Source organism: Ovis canadensis, chromosome 2 (assembly GCF_042477335.2).
Source record: "Ovis canadensis isolate MfBH-ARS-UI-01 breed Bighorn chromosome 2, ARS-UI_OviCan_v2, whole genome shotgun sequence".
NCBI lineage: Eukaryota > Metazoa > Chordata > Mammalia > Artiodactyla > Bovidae > Ovis > Ovis canadensis.
Genome location: NC_091246.1, coordinates 210,430,765 through 210,451,094, shown reverse-complemented (window position 1 = coordinate 210,451,094; position 20,330 = coordinate 210,430,765). Strand labels below are relative to the sequence as shown.

General features: G+C 36.9%; 1 protein-coding gene across 7 annotated transcripts in view; it reads right to left on the bottom strand.

Annotated features, from left to right (window-relative positions):
• Positions 1-20,330, bottom strand: part of CARF (calcium responsive transcription factor) — a 75,351-nt gene that overhangs the window by 7,444 nt on the left and 47,577 nt on the right. The window contains exons 17-20 of one of the 7 annotated variants that reach the window (XM_069578039.1): positions 19,720-19,815; positions 17,530-17,558; positions 2,799-2,912; positions 2,622-2,716 (exon numbers count right to left, since the gene is read on the bottom strand). In XM_069578039.1, the coding sequence (XP_069434140.1) occupies positions 2,865-2,912; positions 17,530-17,558; positions 19,720-19,815 (173 nt within the window). In that variant the 3' untranslated portion in view covers positions 2,622-2,716; positions 2,799-2,864. Of the gene's footprint in view, positions 1-1,331; positions 2,765-2,798; positions 2,913-17,529; positions 17,559-19,355; positions 19,816-20,330 lie in introns of those variants that run through there. The other 6 variants (XM_069578038.1, XM_069578044.1, XM_069578045.1 and 3 more) reach the window with 6 other exon arrangements.

Below are 20,330 nucleotides of genomic sequence, written 5' to 3'. Positions count from 1 at the left end.
TGTCAGACTATTTTAGGGGGCTCCAAAATCACTGTAGATGGTGACTGCAGCCATAAAACTAAAAGACGCTGACTCCTTGGAAGGAAAATTATGACCAACCTAGATAGCATATTCAAAAGCAGAGACATTCCTTTGTCAACAAAGGTCCATCTAGTCAAGGCTATGGTTTTTCCAGTGGTCATGTATGGATGTGACAGTTGGACTGTGAAGAAAGCTGAGTGCCGAAGATTGATGGTTTTGAACTGTGGTGTTGGAGAAGACTCTTGAGAGTCCCTTGAACTGCAAGATCCAACCAGTCCATTCTGAAGGAGATCAGTCTTGGGTGTTCTTTGGAAGGAATGATGCTAAAGCTGAAACTCCAGTACTTTGGCCACCTCATGCGAAGAGTTGACTCATTGGAAAAGACTCTGATGCTGGGAGGGTTTGGGGGCAAGAGAAGGGCACGACAGAGAATGAGATGGCTGGATGGCATCACCGACTCGATGGACATGTGTTTGAGTGAACTCCGAGAGTTGGTGATGGACAGGGAGGCCTGGCATGCTGCAATTCATGGGGTCGCAAAGAGTCGGACATAACTGAGCGACTGAACTGAATAATAATGGTTCTAAATTTTTGTAATGTTAAACAATCCATAGAAATATAAACTATAATGCTACCTCACTTGGCCCATAAAACCAATGCAAAAATATAGATAGTTTAAATCATGAGATGTTCAATCTTCTTGTATAATCTAGAATATTGTATTGGCAGTAATTTCACATATTAAAGTCAGGAAAAGATAATTGTTTTTCAGTCCTTTAAACCAGTATGATTAATTCACTCTAACTTACCTAATGATTCATCTATTTATCAGAAATATTGTATGAAAATTTTTTATGTAAGTATATAAATTTCAGGCCTTCCCTGGTGGCTCAAATGGTAAAGAATCCACCTACAACAGAGGAAACTGGGGTTCATCCCTGAGTTGGGAAAATCAGGTAGAGAAGGGAATGGCTGCTCACTCCAGTATTCTTGCCTGGAGAATTCCATGGGCAGAGTAGGGCTATAGCCCTGGTGGTTTACAGTCATCGGGGTCGCAAAGAGTCAGATACAATTGAGCGACTAACACTTTCACTTTTATATAATGTTCATAATCATAAATAAAAGTACAAAAACTTCAAAAATCCTGTTTCAGAGCCCTTCATCTTGGAAACAAGACTTCTTTCTCTTATAGTTTTAACCAGAAGTGTCTCTTAAGAGCAATTTTAAAGAAACAAAAAGTTTCATTATTTTTCTTTCCATTTTAGAAATTCATTAGATATTGCCAGACTGAGCACACGATGACAGAATAATTGTTTTCACCAATTAATCTTTAATGTTTCCCTAGGGAGGGAAAAGCAGAAGAGGAACAAAATGGAAAAATGAGAGGGTGCTTTAGTCAAATACAAAATTAACATTAAAAGACTAATTATCGTTATTTAATTAAAGAGATGGGAAAAAGATTCAGCAAAAGTTATTTTGACATACATGCACGGGGGAGAGGGAGGAAGGGAGGGACAGAGTGAGAGAATCATTATAATTGGTTTAAACATTAATTCAGGTCACTTGACAATTTGATTTACATGATTAAAAAGCCAGTACTTGTTAATACTTGTGTAGTAATGATAGGGAGGGAACCTCATACTAAACAAAGTAATCTTTCTCTTTTAGATAAATAAGACCTCCTTCTGAGGTATTTTGAAGGGAAGAAGAAAAAGAAGGTGAGACAGAACAGAGGGAAATGGAGGAACATAGGATGAGGAAAGAAGAAGAAAGGACATTATATACAAATTATGATTTGAAAGGATCAAAAAAATATGGTTTTCCTTTTTTTTTTTTTTTCTTTTTCCCCTTGCCTTTGCCAAGGAATCTTTTAAGGAGGCAATTTCATAATCCCTGAAATATATTCTGGAAGTTTCCTCTTGCCTTAAAATATAGATGGCGGTATGTTTCGTATGTTGCTGCTTTTTTGCTTCAAAGTGCCTCCCAAAAGGAAAAATTTTGTTCGTATCAAAAGTTCCCCCAAAGCAACCATTAAAATTCTAAATAATCCTTCTATCATTTAGAAAATTAAGACTACACATTTTGATTTTAGTACAAATACAGATAAGATGCAGGAGCTCAGCAGAGAGTGAGTGCAGAAGTAGACTGAAGATAAACTGGCACCAGTAAGTCAAATTTTATTTACTTTGTACCATGGGGCCCCTCCCTACAACAAGAACTAGACTTCCAATGGACAAAACAAAACAACAGTAAGTAAAGTTCTGATAAGATTTTCATAAGTGACCTGAGACAGTTTTTCCAAGGGATGCTAGTCTGAAGAGAAACCTTCTGAATATACAAAACTTCTCCTCATCTTCATCCTTATGAATTTCCACTTATAGATGCACAATGAAGAAATGACAAGGACACACAGTAGTGTTGTCAGTAATAATACAGATTTCTACCCAAAATAAGTTTTTCAGTCTGATTATCAATGGATTTTTAAAGAGTTTCTTGTTAGATATTACTCTCAGATTTAACAAACAAAACTTATCATTTGCATTTGTAGTGTTTGAATAAGAAAAAAAAGAAATCAGAGTTCAAACCCGATATGAACTTACCTCACCATCTCACCATTGTCATTCCAAGACCCTGCACAGGCTCAAAGGGCCTCAGAAAACATGCTGTTTCCAACTTGGTCAGATTTTGATGGGACCTACAAAACAGTCATATATTGGCTCCTTTAAAATACTTCCAAAATTACCTGTTGATAAAGCAAAACTGAGTTTTTTGCTTACTGCAGTAGGGAGAATACTATTTTGACAGTCTTAGCAGTCTTCACAGGGAAGTCAGAGGTACAATCTTTATGAGCTTCGGGGATCTGGTTTAAGATGAGTTTCAACACAGGGGATCTGAATGGAAATAGGGAAAATTTTTATTACATATTTTTTGATTGCACAAAGGGAGGTGAGAATTTAGAAGTGTCTTTCACAATCTTCTGCATTTTTGGTCTAATGGTCTGCTATTCCCTAAACAACCTGAATTGTTCAACAGCCTGGAACTTCTTTGATTTAAAATGGTTTTTCCTTTGTTAGAATTGATAGCACTTACCACGAAATATCAATAACCTCAGATATGCAGATGACACCACCCTTATGGCAGAAAGTAAAGAGGAAATAAAAACCCTCTTGATGAAAGTAAAAGTGGAACATGAAAAAGCTGGCTTAAAGCTCAATATTCAGAAAACAAAGATCATGGCATCTGGTCCCATCACTTCATGGCAAAGAGATAAGGAAACAGGGGAAACAGTAACAGACTTTATTTTCTTGGGCTCCAAAATCACTGCAGATGGTGATTGCAGCCATGAAATTAAAAGACGCTTACTCCTTGGAAGGAAAGTTATGACCAACCCAGATAGCATATTCAAAAGCAGAGACATTACTTTGCCGACTAAGGTCCGTCTAGTCAAGGCTATGGTTTTTCCAGTGGTCATGTATGGATGTGAGAGTTGGATTGTGAAGAAAGCTGAGCGCCGAAGAATTGATGCTTTTGAACTGCGGTGTGGGAGAAGACTCCTGAGAGTCCCTTGGACGGCAAGGAGATCCAACCAGTCCATTCTGAAGAAGATCAACCCTGAGATTACTTTGGAAGGAATGATGCTAAAGCTGAAGCTCCAGTACTTTGGCCACCTCACGTGAAGAGTTGACTCATTGGAAAAGACTCTGATGCTGGGAGGGATTGGGGGCAGGAGGAGAAGGGGACGACAGAGGATGAGATGGCTGGATGGCATTACGGACTCGATGGACGTGAGTCTGAGTGAACTCCAGGAGTTGGTGATGGACAGGGAGGCCTGGCGTGCTGCGATTCATGGGGTCGCAAAGAGTTAGACACGACTGAGCGACTGAACTGAACTGAACTGAACCACATAATTTTACAATTGGTTGATTAAATGTTTGCTTGCCACTATACTGAATCCCTGTAGGGCTAGGATTAGATTCAGTTCATTTTTCTTACAGTCAGCAGGGAACACATTGTCTGGTTCTCAATAAATACTCAAGTCACTATTACCCATGAGTGGAGAAAAACACACAAACCTGCTGACTAATCCGATTCTCAATTTATGGACATGACCTCAAATGAATCTTTAATCAAGTAGGACTATTAATATTCTTTCCTAGTTTACTCTTTTATTAGCTTTTCTCCTCAACTAACACATGACCCCCCTTCACCCCTGCACCAATCTCCACACTCCCCTAAGGGTCTTGCTTCTTATTTAACTGAGAAAACTGAAGTAGTAAGAGTAGTATTTCCACAGATTTTCGCTTGTACCCACCCACTTGCATCTTTACCCATGTAGTCCGTCTGGTCATCATCCATCCATAGATGAGGTACCCATGCTTCTTTAAGCAGAGCAAGTACTTCTCAATCTTGCAGTTCCCTCTTAACTGCATTATTCCTCATGCTATCTGCCTTAACAATCTTACTCTTTAAAAATTTGCTTACGTCTTCCTTAATGAAGCCCACTCTGCTTACCCTATTTAAAATGGAAATTCTCTCCACACTGAACCCTTTCTCTGCTCCATTTTCATTCCATATTATTTATCAACCTAACATAGAAGTACTTTATACACATATATATTACATATAAGTACATATAATAGACATATATTGTTTATTATTTATTGTGTATCACCCTCTACTGGAATATAAACTCCCCAAAGGTAGGCAATCTGTTTTCTTAAATGAATGAATGTCCATCTATAAGATTTTAGAATGTTTTTATAGAACATAAGTATAAAAAACACAAGAGATTCTAAAAGCAATTACAGATGTAATAGTCATGGCCAGAAAAATGTTATACAATTTTATTAATATTACAGTACCCAATAAATTACCCTATCACTTCCATTGGATCGCCATATCTATTTTCAAAAATCTGTGATGCTTAATTTTTCACTCAGATTTTAGGAAAGCATTTTGATTCAACAGGCTGCTTTAATAGATCATTTAAATAAGACTTCTAAACACATACTAAGCAAAACGTAAAACCTTAGCCTAGCCCTGTAGACTTGCTATTATTTAACCTGTCTTTTATCTTTCAAACCTATTATTTCCCCTGCTTCTTAAATTCCCTAAATTCCCTGAATAAAGTTCTCACCACAATGAACCTACAACCACCCTCAAAATGAGCTATATAATTCCACTTGCTCCTTGAATTCGATACATCTGCAATTTATTCTCATGTCATAGCCTGTCATGAAAGATCCAGCGTAAAAATCCTACTCTGAAAATATCACTTGCTTTTCTGGACTGCGTAGCAAAACTAATGTGGAATGGTATTGGTCAGACTTTGGTACCAAAAAGAGCTTTATCCCTTAATAGTTATGTAACAACCTCTAGCAAATTATTTAATTCTGAATTTCAGTTATCCAATTTGTGAGAGACACTGATAGTAGCTTAACGATATTCAATGAATTCTTTCTCTCTTACAAAACCACAATTTTTCTTGGGGTGGTAAAGTGCCCTTTAAAAAGAGCTGTATTTTCTAGAATCCTTTGTAACGAGGGTAATCATACAATGGTTGTAAGCAATAAGTTGAAAGTGGAAGTTGCTTTTCCTTCTGATAATTATCTTTGACTCACTCACTCAGACCTTTTCCTATTTCAGTCTTCCTGTCTTTAGTTCAGTTCAGTCACTCAGTCATGTCTGACTCTTTGTGACCCCATGGACTGCAGCACCCCAGGCTTCCCTGTCCATCATCAACTCCTGAAGCTTGCTCAACTCATGTACATCGAGTCAGTGATTCCATCCAATCATTTCATCCTCTGTCGGGACCCTTCTCCTCCTACCTTCAATCTTTCCCAGCATCAGGGTCTTTTCCAATGGGTCTTTTCCTTCACATCACGTCTTAAGACAGTTCTTCCTGTCTTAATGTTGATCATTGCTGGAGGTAGAGCAACCACCTCTAGTCAGTCTGGTTAGACTGTCTTTGGACTTGGTTTCATAGGAAAAATAAAACCAAACTCTTTGATTAAGCTCCCATAATGATGTCTCTGTTGTGAGTAGCCAAAGGTGTTCCCTAACAGATACACTATCTTGAAAGTAAGGATAATGCTTACATTTCCAGATTTTAAAGCTCATTATTAATAAGATTAATTATAAAAATTAACATATATTGACCAGCATGTATCAGATTCTGTTTAAGATCTTAACATGGGTTAACTCACTAAATCCTCGTAACAATTCAGTTAGGTAGCTATGACTACTACTCCCTCAGATTAAAAAAATGAAAACTTAAAATCACAGTAATTTGTCCAGCTAGTAAAGAGCAAGTAGGATTCAAATCCTAGCATATGCTATTAACCACAAGTCGAAGCTCTAGTAATAAGAAGCCACTTACTTTATCGCAGGCAAAATGCCAAGTGCTTTAACCAAAACAAATATAAATAAATAAATAAAGCATAAGTACATAGCTCAGCTGGTAAAGAATCCCCCTGCAATGTAGGAGACCCTGGTTCGATTCCTGGGTTGGGAAGATCCCCTGGAGAAGAGATAGGCTACCCACTTCAGGATTCTTGGGCTTCCCTTGTGGCTCAGCTAGTAAAGAATCCACATGCAAGGTGGGAGACCTGGGTTCGATCCCTGGGTTGGGAAGATCCCCTGGAGAAGGGGAAGCTCTACCCACTCCAGTATTCTGGCCTGGGGAATTCCATGGACTGTATACTCTATGGGGTCGCAGAGTCAGACACGACTGAGCGACTTTCACTTTCACAATGTCTAGTACTCATTAAAATCTCAGTTCTGTTCCTTGTAAGTAATGTCTTTCTTCCTCTGAATTATTATATATAATTTTATCTGTCTTCCTATTATCCAGAAAAACATCTATATCTGCTTCACTGACTACACTAAAGCCTTTGACTGTGTGAATCACAATAAACTGTGGGAATAAATACCATACCATCTTACCTGCCTCCTGAGAAACGTATGCAGCTCAAGAACTGGACACGGAACAACGGACTGGCTCCAATTTGGGAAAGGAGTACGTCAAGGCTGTATTTTGTCACCCTGCTTATTTAACTTGTATGTGGAGTACAACATGCAAAATTCCAGGCTAGATGAATCACAAGCTGGAATTAAGATTGCCAGGAGGACGATCAACAATCTCAGATATGCAGATGATACCACCCTATTGGCAGAAAGCAAGGAGGAACTAAAGAGCCTCCTGATGAAGGTGAAAGAAGAGAATGAAAAAATCTGGTTTAAAACTCAACATTCAAAAAACTAAGATCACAGCATTCAGTCCCATCACTTCACAGCAAAGACAGGGAAAAATATGGAAGCAGTGACAGATTTTCTTCACTGCAGAGGGTGACTGCAACCATGAAATTAAAAGGCACTTGCTTCTTGGAAGAAAAGCTATGACAAATCTAGATAAAGTCTTAAAAAGCAGAGAATCACTTTCCCAACATGGTCCATATAGTCAAAGCTATGGTTTTTCCAGTAGTCATGTACAGATGTAAGAGTTGGACCACAAAGAAGGCTGAGTGTTGAAGAATTGATGCTTTTGAACTGCGGTGTTGAAGAAGACTCTGGAAAGTCCTTTGGACAGCAAGGAGATCAAATCAGTAAATCCTAAAGGAAATCAACCCTAAATATTCGCTGGAAGGACTGATGCTGAAGCTAAAGCTCCAATACTTTGGCCACCTGATGCAAAGAGCCAATTCACTGGAAAAGACCCTGATGTTGGGAAAGATTGAAGGCAGGAGAAGGGGACAAAGAGGATGAGATAGCTGGATGGCATCACCGAATCAATGGACATGAGTTTTAGCAAGTTCTGGGAGATGGTGATGGATAGGGAAGCCTAGCGTGCTTCAGTCCATGGGGTTGCAAGGTATTGGATCAAATTTACCTCCTGAACAACAACAATTCCTATTATCAAATTCACCATTTTCTATATTGTATAAAGTTAAAGATCTCATGTAATAGACACTTACTTTCCTGGAGGGAAACTTTTGAATCATTCCTTTTGGTATCCTACATGGCACCTACCTCTGTCATGATGGTACACACAAAGTTGAATCATTAGGATTGAAACAGTGACAACAGTGAGGATTGGAAACTATACCCTCACAGGTGGTTGCTTTCCAAACATGCAGTTCTTGGAAATTACTTTAAATCAATCAAAATTACTTTAGATCCACAGCTTCTTCTTAACATATCCCTTGACATGGCCTTGTCCACCAGAGAGACAAGGCCCAGCTCCACCCATTAGGGGGCAGGGATCAGTCCCTCCCACCAGAAAGCCTGCTCAAGTCTCTTGGACCAGCCTCACCCACCAGGGGCAGACATCAGAAGAAGAACTACAGTCCTGCAGCCTGTGGACCACAAACATAGGAAGTCAGACAAAATGAGGCAGAGGACTATGTTTCAGAAGAAGGAACAATATAAAACACCACAAGAATAACTAAGTGAAGTGGAAACAGAAAATCCACTTGAAAAAGAATTCAGAGTAATGAGAGTAAAGAGATTAAAGATATCAGAAAAATAGAGGCACACCAAGAAGATACAAGAAATACAAGATAAAAGATTTTTAAAAATAAACAAACTGCTGAACAAGTACAATAACTGAAATGAAAAGCACACTAGGACTCAACAGCAGAATAAATGAGACAGAAGGACAGACAAGTGAGCTGGAAGACAGAATGGGGGAAATCACCAAGAGCGAACAGAACAAAGAATAAAAAGAAATGAGGACAGTTGCCACAGGACTGGAAAAGGTCAGTTTTCATTTCAATCCCACAGAAAGGCAATGCCAAAGAATGTTCAAACTACTGCACGATTGCACTAATCTCACACGCTACTAAAGTAATGCTCAAAATTCTCCAAGCCGTGAACCGTGGACTTCCAGATGTTCAAGCTGGTTTTAGAAAAGGCACAGGAACCAGAGATCAAATTGCCAACATCTGCTGGATCATCAAAAAAGCAAGAGAGTTCAGAAAAACATCTATTTCTGCTTTACTGACTACGCCAAAGCCTTTGACTGTGTGCATCACAATAAACTGTGGAAAATTCTGAAAGAGATGAGAATACCAGACCACCCGACCTGCCTCTTGAGAAACCTGTATGCAGGTCAGGAAGCAACAGTTAGAACTGGACGTGGAACAATAGACTGCTTCCAAATAGGAAAAGGAGGACCTCAAAGCAGTATATTGTCACCCTGCTTATTTAACTTCTATGCAGAGTACATCAAGAGAAATGCTGGGCTGGAAGAAGCACAAGCTGGAATCAACATTGCCGGGAGAAATATCAATAACTCAGATATGCAGATGACACCACCCTTAGGGCAGAAAGTGAAGAGGAACTAAAAACCCTCTTGATGAAAGTGAAAAAGTTGGCTTAAGGCTCAACATTCAGAAAACGAAGATCATGGCATCTGGTCCCATCACTTCATGGAAATAGATGGGGAAACAGTGGAAAAAGTGTCAGACTTTATTTTGGGGGGCTCCAAAATCACTGGAGATGGTGACTGCAGCCATGAAATTAAAAGACGCTTACTCCTTAGAAGGAAAGTTATGACCAACATAGATAGCATATTCAAAAGCAGAGACATTCCTTTGTCAACAAAGGTCCATCTAGTCAAGGCTATGGGTTTTCCAGTGGTCATGTATGGATGTGAGAGTTGGACTGTGAAGAAAGCTTGAGTGCTGAAGAATTGATGGTTTTGAACTCTGGTGTTGGAGAAGACTCTTGAGAGTCCCTTGGACTGCAAGGAGATCTAACCAGTCCATTCTAAAGGAGATCAGTCCTGGGTGTTCTTTGGAAGGACTGATACTGAAGCTGAAACTCCAATACTTTGGCGACCTCATGCAAAGAGTTGACTCACTGGAAAAGACTCTGATGCTGGGAGGGATTGGGGGCAGGAGGAGAAGGGGACGACAGAGGATGAGATGGCTGGATGGCATCACCAACTATGTGGACGTGAGTCTGAGTGAACTCCAGGAGTTGGTGATGGACAGGGAGGCCTGGCGTGCTGCAATTCATGGGGTCGCAGAGTCAGACACGACTGAGCGACTGAACTGAACTGAACTGAAATGAGGATAGTGTTTAGCACATCAACATTCACATTACAGAGGTCCCAACAGGAGAAAACAGAAAGGGCCTTAGAAAATATTTGAAGATGTAATAGCTGAAAAGTTCCCTAACATGGGAAAGGAAAGAGTAGCGCAAGTCCAGGAAGCACAGAGATTCCCATACAGGATAAAGCTAAGGAGGAACACATCAAATTGATGAAAAATTAAATAAGGTTTCCCTGGTGGCTCAGACAGTAACGCGTCTACCTTCAGTGCAGGAGACCCAGGTTCAAACCCTGGGTTGGGAAGATTCCCTGGAGAAGGAAATGGCAACCCACTCCAGGCCTCTTGCCTGGAAAATTCCATGGACGGAGGAGCCTGGTAGGCTACAGTCCATGGGGTCGCAAAGAGTCCGACACAACTAAGCGACTTCACTTTCACTTTCAAAGACAAAAGAGAGAATAAAAGCAACAATGGGAAAGTAACAAATACAATACAAGGGAATTGTTATAAGATTATCAGCTGATTTTTCAGCAGAAACTCTGTTGGCCAGAAGGAAGTGGCACAATATATTTAAAGTCATGAAACATTAAAACCCACAATCAAGAATATTCTGCCCTGCAAGACTCTCACTCAGATGTGACAGAAAAATCAAATGCTTTACAGACAAGCTAAGAGAATTAAGCACCACAAAACCAGCTTTATAACAAATGCTAAAGGGACTTCTCTAGCTAGAAAAGGCCACAACTAGAAATAAGAAAACTATGAATGAGAAAGCTCTCCAATAAAAGCAAACATACAACAAAGGTTGCTGCTGCTGCTGCTGCTAAGTCGCTTCAGTCGTGTCCGACTCTGCGACCCCATAGACTGCCTCCTACCAGGCTCCTCTATCCCTGGGATTCTCTAGGCAAGGACACTGGAATGGGTTGCCATTTCCTTCTCCAATGCATGAAAGTGAAAAGTGAAAGTGAAGTTGCTCAGTCATGTACGACTCTTAGCAACCTCATGGACTGCAGCCTACCAGGCTCCTCTGTCCATGGGATTTTCCAGGCAAGAGTACTGGAGTGGGGTGCCATTGCCTTCTCCGACAACAAAGGTAAGAAAACCAAATAATCATCTCAATAACTCCAGAAAAAGCACTTGATATAATCAAATATCCATTCTTAATAAAAACTTTCAAGAAGCCCAGAACAGAAAGAATCTCACTCAATTTGATAAAAGACTTATGCAAAAATTATGGTATTAGACTTAATGGTGAAGGATAAGAAACAAAGTATGTACGTCCACTCCAGTCACTTACAATCACAATTGTACTTCAGGTTCTAGCCAGTGTAATAGCTGAGAAAAAGAAATAAAAGTCATCCAGACTGGAAAGGAAGATATAAAACATGACTGTTTATGTAGAAAATCTGATAGACACTACCAAAAAATTATTAGAACACATGAGTTTAATAAAGTTGCAAGATATAAAGTTCATAAAAATAAAATCAACTGTTTATCTGCATACTAATGCAAAAATCAGACACTGAAATTAAGAACAATATCATTTATAAAGTCTTAGTGATAAATCTGACAAAAGATATGTCAAATTTCTACACTGAAAAATCTAATACATCGCAGAGAAAAAATAAGTCAATATTAAGATTTCAATTACTCCCAAATTCAGCTGTATATTCTACATAATTCTAATCAAAATTCTATCAGGTTTTTTGTTTGTTTGCTTGTTTTTTAAGAAATTGACAAGGTGACTCTAAAACTCACATGAAAAAACAAACAGCCAAAACAAAATTGAAAAAGAAGAATAAGGTTCAATAAACAAATGGGACCTGATTAAACTTAAAAGCTTCTGCACAACAAAGGAAACTATAAGCAAGGTGAAAAGACAGCCTTCGGAATGGGAGAAAATAATAGCAAATGAAGCAACCGACAAAGAACTAATCTCAAAACTATACAAGCAACTCCCGCAGCACAATTCCAGAAAAATAAGCGACCCAATCAAAAAATGGGCCAAAGAACTAAATAGACATTTCTCCAAAGAAGACATACAGATGGCTAACAAACACATGAAAAGATGCTCAACATCACTCAGTATCAGAGAAATGCAAATCAAAACCACAATGAGGTACCACTTCACACCAGTCAGAATGGCTGCGATCCAAAAGTCTACAAGCAATAAATGCTGGAGAGGGTGTGGAGAAAAGAGAATCCTCTTACACTGTTGGTGGGAATGCAAACTAGTACAGCCACTCTGGAGAACAGTGTGAAGATTCCTTAAAAAACTGGAAATAGAACTGCCTTATGACCCAGCAATCCCACTGCTGGGCATACACACTGAGGAAACCAGAATTGAAAGAGACACGTGTACCCCAATGTTCATCGCAGCACTGTTTTTAATAGCCAGGACATGGAAGCAACCTAGACGTCCATCAGCAGATGAATGGATAAGAAAGCTGTGGTACATATACACAACGGAGTGTTACTCAGCCATTAAAAAGAATACATTTGAATCCGTTCTAATGAGGTGGATAAAACTGGAGCCTATTATACAGAGTGAAGTAAACCAGAAAGAAATACACCAATACAGTATAATAATGCATATATATGGAATTTAGAAAGATGGTAACAATAACCCTGTATGCGAGACAGCAAAAGAGACATAGATGTATAGAACAGTCTTTCGGACTCTGTGGGAGAGGGCGAGGGGGGGATGATTTAGGAGAATGGTATTGAAACATGTATAATATCATATGTGAAACGAATCGCCAGTCCAGGTTCGATGCATGATACTGGATGCTTGAGGCTGGTGCACTGAGTCGACCCAGAGGGATGGTACGGGGAGGGAGGAGGGAGGGGAGGTTCAGGATGGGGAACACGTGTATACCTGTGGTAGATTCATGTTGATGTATGGCAAAACGAATACAATATTGTAAACCAATTAACCTCCAATTAAAATAAATAAATATATATTAAAAAAAATAAAGAAGAATAAGGTTCAAGGATTTACACTATCTGACTTCAAGACTTATTATGAAGGTAGAGTAATCAAGACAGTGTGGTACTGGATGTCAGAATAGACCAGAGATTTTCAGTCTCAGTACTGTTCACATTTTAGGCCCGACAATTTTTGTTGCGGAATCTGTCCTATGTACTATATGAAACTGAGCAGCATCTCTGACTTACATCTATCTACCAGAAACCAGTGATATCGGCCTTGTTTTGACAACTAAAGTGGTCTCCAAACTTTGCCAAATGTTCCCTAGAGACAAAATTGACTCAGTTGAGACCACTGAGATAGGAGATAGACAAGAGATCAATGGAAGGGAACAGAGTCTAGAAACTGACATGTATGTGCGTGTGTGTGTGTGTGTGTGTATATATACATATACACACACACACATATACATACACAGAGAAAGAGAGAAAAAATGGATTTTTATCAAAGGGATAAATTCAGTTCAATGGGGAAAGTATAATTCTTTCAAAAAATGATGCTGGAAAAAATCAATACTCAAATGCTCAAAAGAGTCACTCTATGCCCTGTACTTGTATACAGAAATTAACTCAAAATGAATCACGGATCTAAATTTAAACCCAAAGTTACAAAATTTTCAGAAGAAAACATAGAAGAAAATCTAAACTTGGGTTAGGCAAAGATCTCTTAGATACAACATAAAAATATAATCCTTAAAGAAAAAAAACAATAAATTAGATATCAAAATTAAGAACTTCTGCCCTTCAAAAGATCCTGAGAGTAAAAACATCAGGTGCAAATACATGTTAAATCATGTTTCGTACAAGTAATGGACTTATATCTGGGGTATGCTTTTTAAACCTCTGTAAGAAAACAATTCAATTTAAAAACAAGTGAATGATTCAGACACTGAAAGAAGAAATACAGATGGAAAATGAAACATGAAAAGATGCTTAACAGTATTAGTCACTAGAGAAATGAAAACTAAAATGATAACGAGCTACTACTACACACCTATTAACACTGCCTAAAATGTAAAAGCCTGTTCCTACCAAGTGTTACCTACAATATACAGCACCTGGAACTCTCATACACTGCAAATTAGAATGTAAAAATGGTACAATCACTTAGGAAAATCACTTGAGAGTTTCTTAAAAAGTTAAATTTATACCTACCATATGACCCAGCAATTCGACTCCTATAGATATTTAACCCAAAGAAATGAAAGCATAGTCCATACAAAGACTTACACAAATGAACACTGCAGCATTATTTGTAATAGTCAAGAACTGTAAACAATCTAAATGTCCATCAACAGCTGGATGAATAAACAATTTATGGCATATTTACACAACGGGATACTACTCAGCATTAAAAAGGAATGAAATATTCATATATCTTGTGAAACAGATGATCCTTAGAATAACCATTCTGAGTGACAAAGTCAGATTTTTAAAAGGTTCATACTACATGATTTTATTTTTATAAATTAGTAGATGTAATAAATTGATCTCTAGTGACAGAAAGCAGTATAGTAATTGTTGGGGACAGGGTAGGGCAGGTAGGAGTAGAGGCAGGAAGAAATGGAAATGGATTACTAAGAGACACTAAAAATCTTTTTGGGGTGATAGACATGTTCCTTATCTTGACTGTGGTGATGGTTTTATAGATGTATATATATACATCAAAACTTACCTAACCGTACACTTTAAATATGTGCAGTTTATTATATGTCAATTACCCACTTCAACAGAGATAGTTAAAAAATAAAAACTCTTGCTGGTATCTGACTCCCACTCTGTCCTTTGGTTTTAAAATTCTTTTTTAAATTGAGCTATAACTGACATATAACATTTAAGGTATATAATGTGTTAATCTGATAATTTATATATTGCAATATGATTACCACTATATCTTTAGCTAATACCTCTACTATGCCTACTAATTATTTCTTTTTTGTAGTGAGAATAATTAAGATCTACTCTGAGCAACTCTGATATATACAATACAGTATTGTTGACAATAGTCACCATGCAGTAAGTGCATCAGATCTCCAGGACTTACATAACTACAAGCTGCAAGTTTGCACTATTAAGCAACATCTCCCCTGCACTTATACCCATATTGCATTCTCAAACATTTTCCATACTAATCATAATTTTCCTCAGAAATCAATTTTCCATTGACAAATGTGATTTTTTAAAAAATTCTAATTTTATTCCTTAAGTTTTAAAAATTCAGTCAGCAATGAACATTTATAATATATTTATATTACAGAATATAGCTAACCTGTCTGTGGCTGAAGTATACTAGGCTTTGTCATCATCACTAAGTTAATTGAGTAGAATTACAGATATCAATAACCTCAGATATGCAGATGACACCACCCTTATGGCAGAAAGTGAAGAGGAAATAAAAAGCTTCTCGATGAAAGTGAAAGAGTAGAGTGAAAAAGTTGGCTTAAAGCTCAACATTCAGAAAACTAAGATCATGGTATCCGGTCCCATCACTTCATGGGAAATAGATGGGGAAACAGTGGCTGACTTTATTTTTCTGGGCTCCAAAATCATTGCAGATGGGGACTGCAGCCATGAAATTAAAAGACGCTTACTCCTTGGAAGGAAAGTAATGAGCAGCCTAGATAGCATATTGAAAAGCAGAGATATTACTTTGCCAACAAAGGTCTGTCTAGTCAAGGCTATGGTTTTTCCAGTGGTCATGTATGGATGTGAGAGTTGGACTGTGAAGAAACCTGAGTGCCAAAGAATTGATGCTTTTGAACTGCGGTGTTGGGAGAAGACTCTTGAGAGTCCCTTGGACTGCAAGGAGATCCAACCAGTCCATCCTATAGGAGATCAGTCCTGGGTGTTCACTGGAAGGACTGATGCTGAAGCTGAAAACTCCAATACTTTGGCCACCTCACATGAAGAGTTGACTCATTGGAAAAGACCCTGATGCCAGGAGGGATTGGGGGCAGGAGAAGGGGATGACAGAGGATGAGATGGCTGGATGGCATCACTGACTCAATGGACATGAGTTTGAGTGAACTCCGGGAGTTGGTGATGGACAGGAAGGCCTGGTGTGCTGCGATTCATGGGGTCGCAAAGAGTCGGACACAACTGAGCAACTGAACTGAACTGAACAGATATTTAGATAAAAATAGTACATTATTTAAAATGTCTAAAGCCTAATCAGTTGATGGGAAAGAGTCAATATAGTCCCTTTCTGGAGAGAGTAGGATACTCTAGGATCCTGAAAAACAGGCAGAGTGGAATAAAGGGGAAAAAAGAAAGAAAGAAAAAGAGCCAAGAGGGAAAAAATTAATGATCCCTCCCTTTTAAATCATATATTCTTATTACTCCAAAAATGTAAAACTGTACTTGAAGATGTTATAATGCAAAAAATATGGGGGAGGGGAGGGAGGAAGAATTATTTATACCTTATTACATGCATTGTTTTAAAATGCTGATAGTTGGCTAAGTTGAGAGCACTAAATACATATATATTCCCTAACATAATGATAACACGAATTACTGGTAGTTATCCTTTAGAATGTCCAGGTTCCAAATTGAACATAAATCTCTAGCCAATATTTTCAGGTATTAATGTGTTTATTTAGCATCTTCAAGATGAACAAAATTATCACTATGCCCAGGAAATATATAAAAAGAAAACTAACAAGTGTAAGAAAAAAATAACAAGATTTTTTAATGAAAAAAATTATAACAAGGACACTAAACATTAAGTTACTACATATATATCACACACACACATATATATACACACATTTTAAACTTTTTAGAAAACCTGGTACAAAATTAAACTGCATCTTTCTCATATTCACATGATTAAGTATGTATTTTGACAGGATATAAAGATGGAACACACACGGCTAGGCCTCAAGATTAGAAACTCTAATGCAGGACCATATCATCAAGTCTATATTCAATTACTTTTGTGACTTTTAGGAAACATTTACCTTGTATAAGACATAAAAGCTTTTTAAGTATGTTAACCACTTACATAGAAAATTGAGGGAAAGACTCACCATGGCTGTGTTTATCTATAATTCACTGTAGTATATATAATGTTCACTCAGAGGCTTGGAACATGATAACCACAATGAAGAAACAAGCTCAGCTGTAATAATGAATTCTGAGTGCTTATTTTGAACACCCACTTTCTACTACAGATATTACACCATGTGATACATGACACAAAAGAGCATATGTCAAACTTTGCTGTAGAGCTGTTAGGAGAATGCCAAATACAGATACTGAAAACTCTATGTGCTCTATTTAATACCCTGGGCACTTAAAAATTAACTGAATATTGAAAATATGTAAACATCTTTTTAAAAAGCAATGCTAAGCACCTTTAAAATACAATACTGATATACTGTAACTGAACATGCATTTAAAGGACAAACGAATTTTTATAAACTAATTTAGAAAGCATTTTTAAAGAGCTACTCATTAAAATACTTACATGAAAATATTGATAGTTCCAGTTCCTACCTAAAAACCAAAAGAGTATACAATTAGGGATTTAAACCTTCATGCTCTTTTTTTCTTTCTCTTTTTGCTTATGGGAAGGATGTACTGCAACTTTCTGTTCTCATGAAAAAAATGTCAGAAGAGACAGTCACGTAGAATGGAGTGAGAAATGTTTCTCAACTATGTTTTGTTCTTTTTTAGGTGCCAAAGTCTGGATCCTCTACCATCTCTCATCGTCCTAGGTAACTGACTAGCGTCTGTATCTTAACAAGCATTTCTCCTTAACAACTCAACATCAAAAAGCAAGGAATGTCTCCAAAGGAATATAGCTCAAGAAACTATAATTATCTATTGTCATTAATGAAAAGTAAAGATCTATTACTTGAAATACTGAAAAAAGTTTCCATAAAAACTAGAAATAACAAATGAAAAGAATATTACCCACAATGCAATATTAAACTATAAATTAATTTGGACTTATATCCGTTAAGTACACACAAACTAAGAAAAATCTGGGTTTGAGGTAACTAAGAGTTGTGTTCAGCTTTGTACTGACTTCACACACATGCACACACAACACAGATTTGGCAGCCTGCCTCTACAAATGCTGACATCAAGTATTTTCGATTCTTAAGAAAAAGAAAAGCAATTCTTATTTTAAAAAATTATGAAAAAAATCATGTATGTAACTGAATATTAACTTTGCATTAAATAGAGGTATAAATTATATATTTTATGTTAAATAGGGTTTAAATATAAAGAGCAAGGAATTTTAGAATTCTATCTACTTCTAAAGTAACAGTGCTTTATACTTAGATACATGTTGTGTACCTGAAACAAAGTGAATTAAGAATGTGAGACTGGACTTAGAAAAGCCAAAAGGACTCATATTCATATAAAGTACTAAAGTTAAATTTCATACGCTGTATGCTTTGAATATTAAACACTAATATCCATTGGAAATCATTATTATTTTTGAAATGAAAATTTAAATATACACACAAAAGGTCTCTGGGTTGGGGTGGGGGGAAGGCTTTAGGTTGATTTCTTGATAGCTGTAATTGACATTTCTAATTTACCAACCTTCCAGAAAAGAGAAGCTTATAATGAATATACTGATTAGTATCTATTCAGTATTTGAAGTAAATATGCTTATTCAACAAGCAAATATAATACATTAGTTGTTTTAAAGTTTTAAACATGAGCTAAATTTTAAACTATAAATCTTTACCTTGAAAGATTACCATCTTTCAAATACCATCAATTTATTAAGAACTCTGGCACAGAAAAATAAGTACAACTCAAATTCTTTTATAACCAGAGCTGCTGCTTTAATACAAAATAGGAACAAATATCTTCTGCTGATATCAAAAAGTTCCCCTGACTATTTATAAACACCAGGGAATTCTATTATTCTTTCTGAATTCTCTCCGTTTCTACATTTTTCAACCTATAAGTAGTATTTTTAACTATAACACCATATAAATCCATGCAAAAGGCATTTATTTCTCTTCCTTATTTGACTCAAGTTAAAATTCTCAGTACTTAATCATGACACAGTAAATTTATATGAGATGACCATTGGTATACTACTTATTTCTAGTTATGGAAGAAGTTAAAATGCAACTACATAGTTTTCACAGATGTGAATGTTGGGCTTAATATTATGATGCAAAATCTGTTGTTTTTCTTTCCAAATGAGACAGACTTCAGATATTCTCTTGTCTATTAATTTAAAATTTTTCTTCATAACTTTAAAGAGGGAGTAAGTTCTTTTAAAACTTAAAAAAATCATCACATACACACATAGATACTCACATACTGTTTTTGATGTTCTTTTTTAAGAACCAAAATTAGGTATTTTCAAAGGATGAATTAGATAACTATTTGTGTTCAGACTACATCACTGTGGATAAGTTCAGATGATCTTCTGAAATACTGGCCTTATCAGATAATCAAAAAGTATAAGAACTATATAAAATAAGAGTAAAATATCTCTCAAGGTAAAAATAGCAACAAATGCCAGTTCTGAATTAAAGCTGCTCATTGGCCCAGTCTTCAGTCCACTTATCCCAACGCTGTGCTTTGATTACATTCACCTTCTTTTCCTATGACATCAGAAGTCACCAGAGTTGTAAATTCTGAAAAGCTTCAATAATTTATGTAGCAGACAATTTCTTACAGTCCAAATTTGGTTTTGCTTCCAGAGACAATGCTGGTTCTTTGGGTTCTTGCTTAACTTGGTTCACAGAAATGGTACCTTCTGAATTTTCTTCAACTTCAAAACCAAACATAAAAGAAAAACCCTAATGGTTAATATAAGTTATAATACTGGAATCTTAAAAATTATATGAATTTAGAAACAAAGCACAAAAACAGTATTTTGCTAGAACCAAGTAATTTAGAAAATAAACTGGTGTATTTAAGAACTCAGTGCTTCTGACATCTTAATGGTCATTCACAGCAAATTCCTTTAGGATGGAAAAAAAATAAGAAACCAATAAAACTGCAAAGTTATTCTCTTCAAAAGATACTCTGACCAAAAAGCAGTCCATAATTTGATGAAATTATGAGGAATATCTCATAGTTAAACTTAACTGTCTTTAAATACTTGTGTGCCCAAAAGTGAGGAAGCCTCTCATTATTTGAAAAAAATTTTTTTTCTTTTTTACAAACATCAAGCATGTACTACAAATCACTGATGTGTTACCATTCATATGGTTCTCATGCATGTTTATATATTTTTAAAAAATGTTCTCTCCATAAAGAAACTGTACTTCAGAAGAAAATATG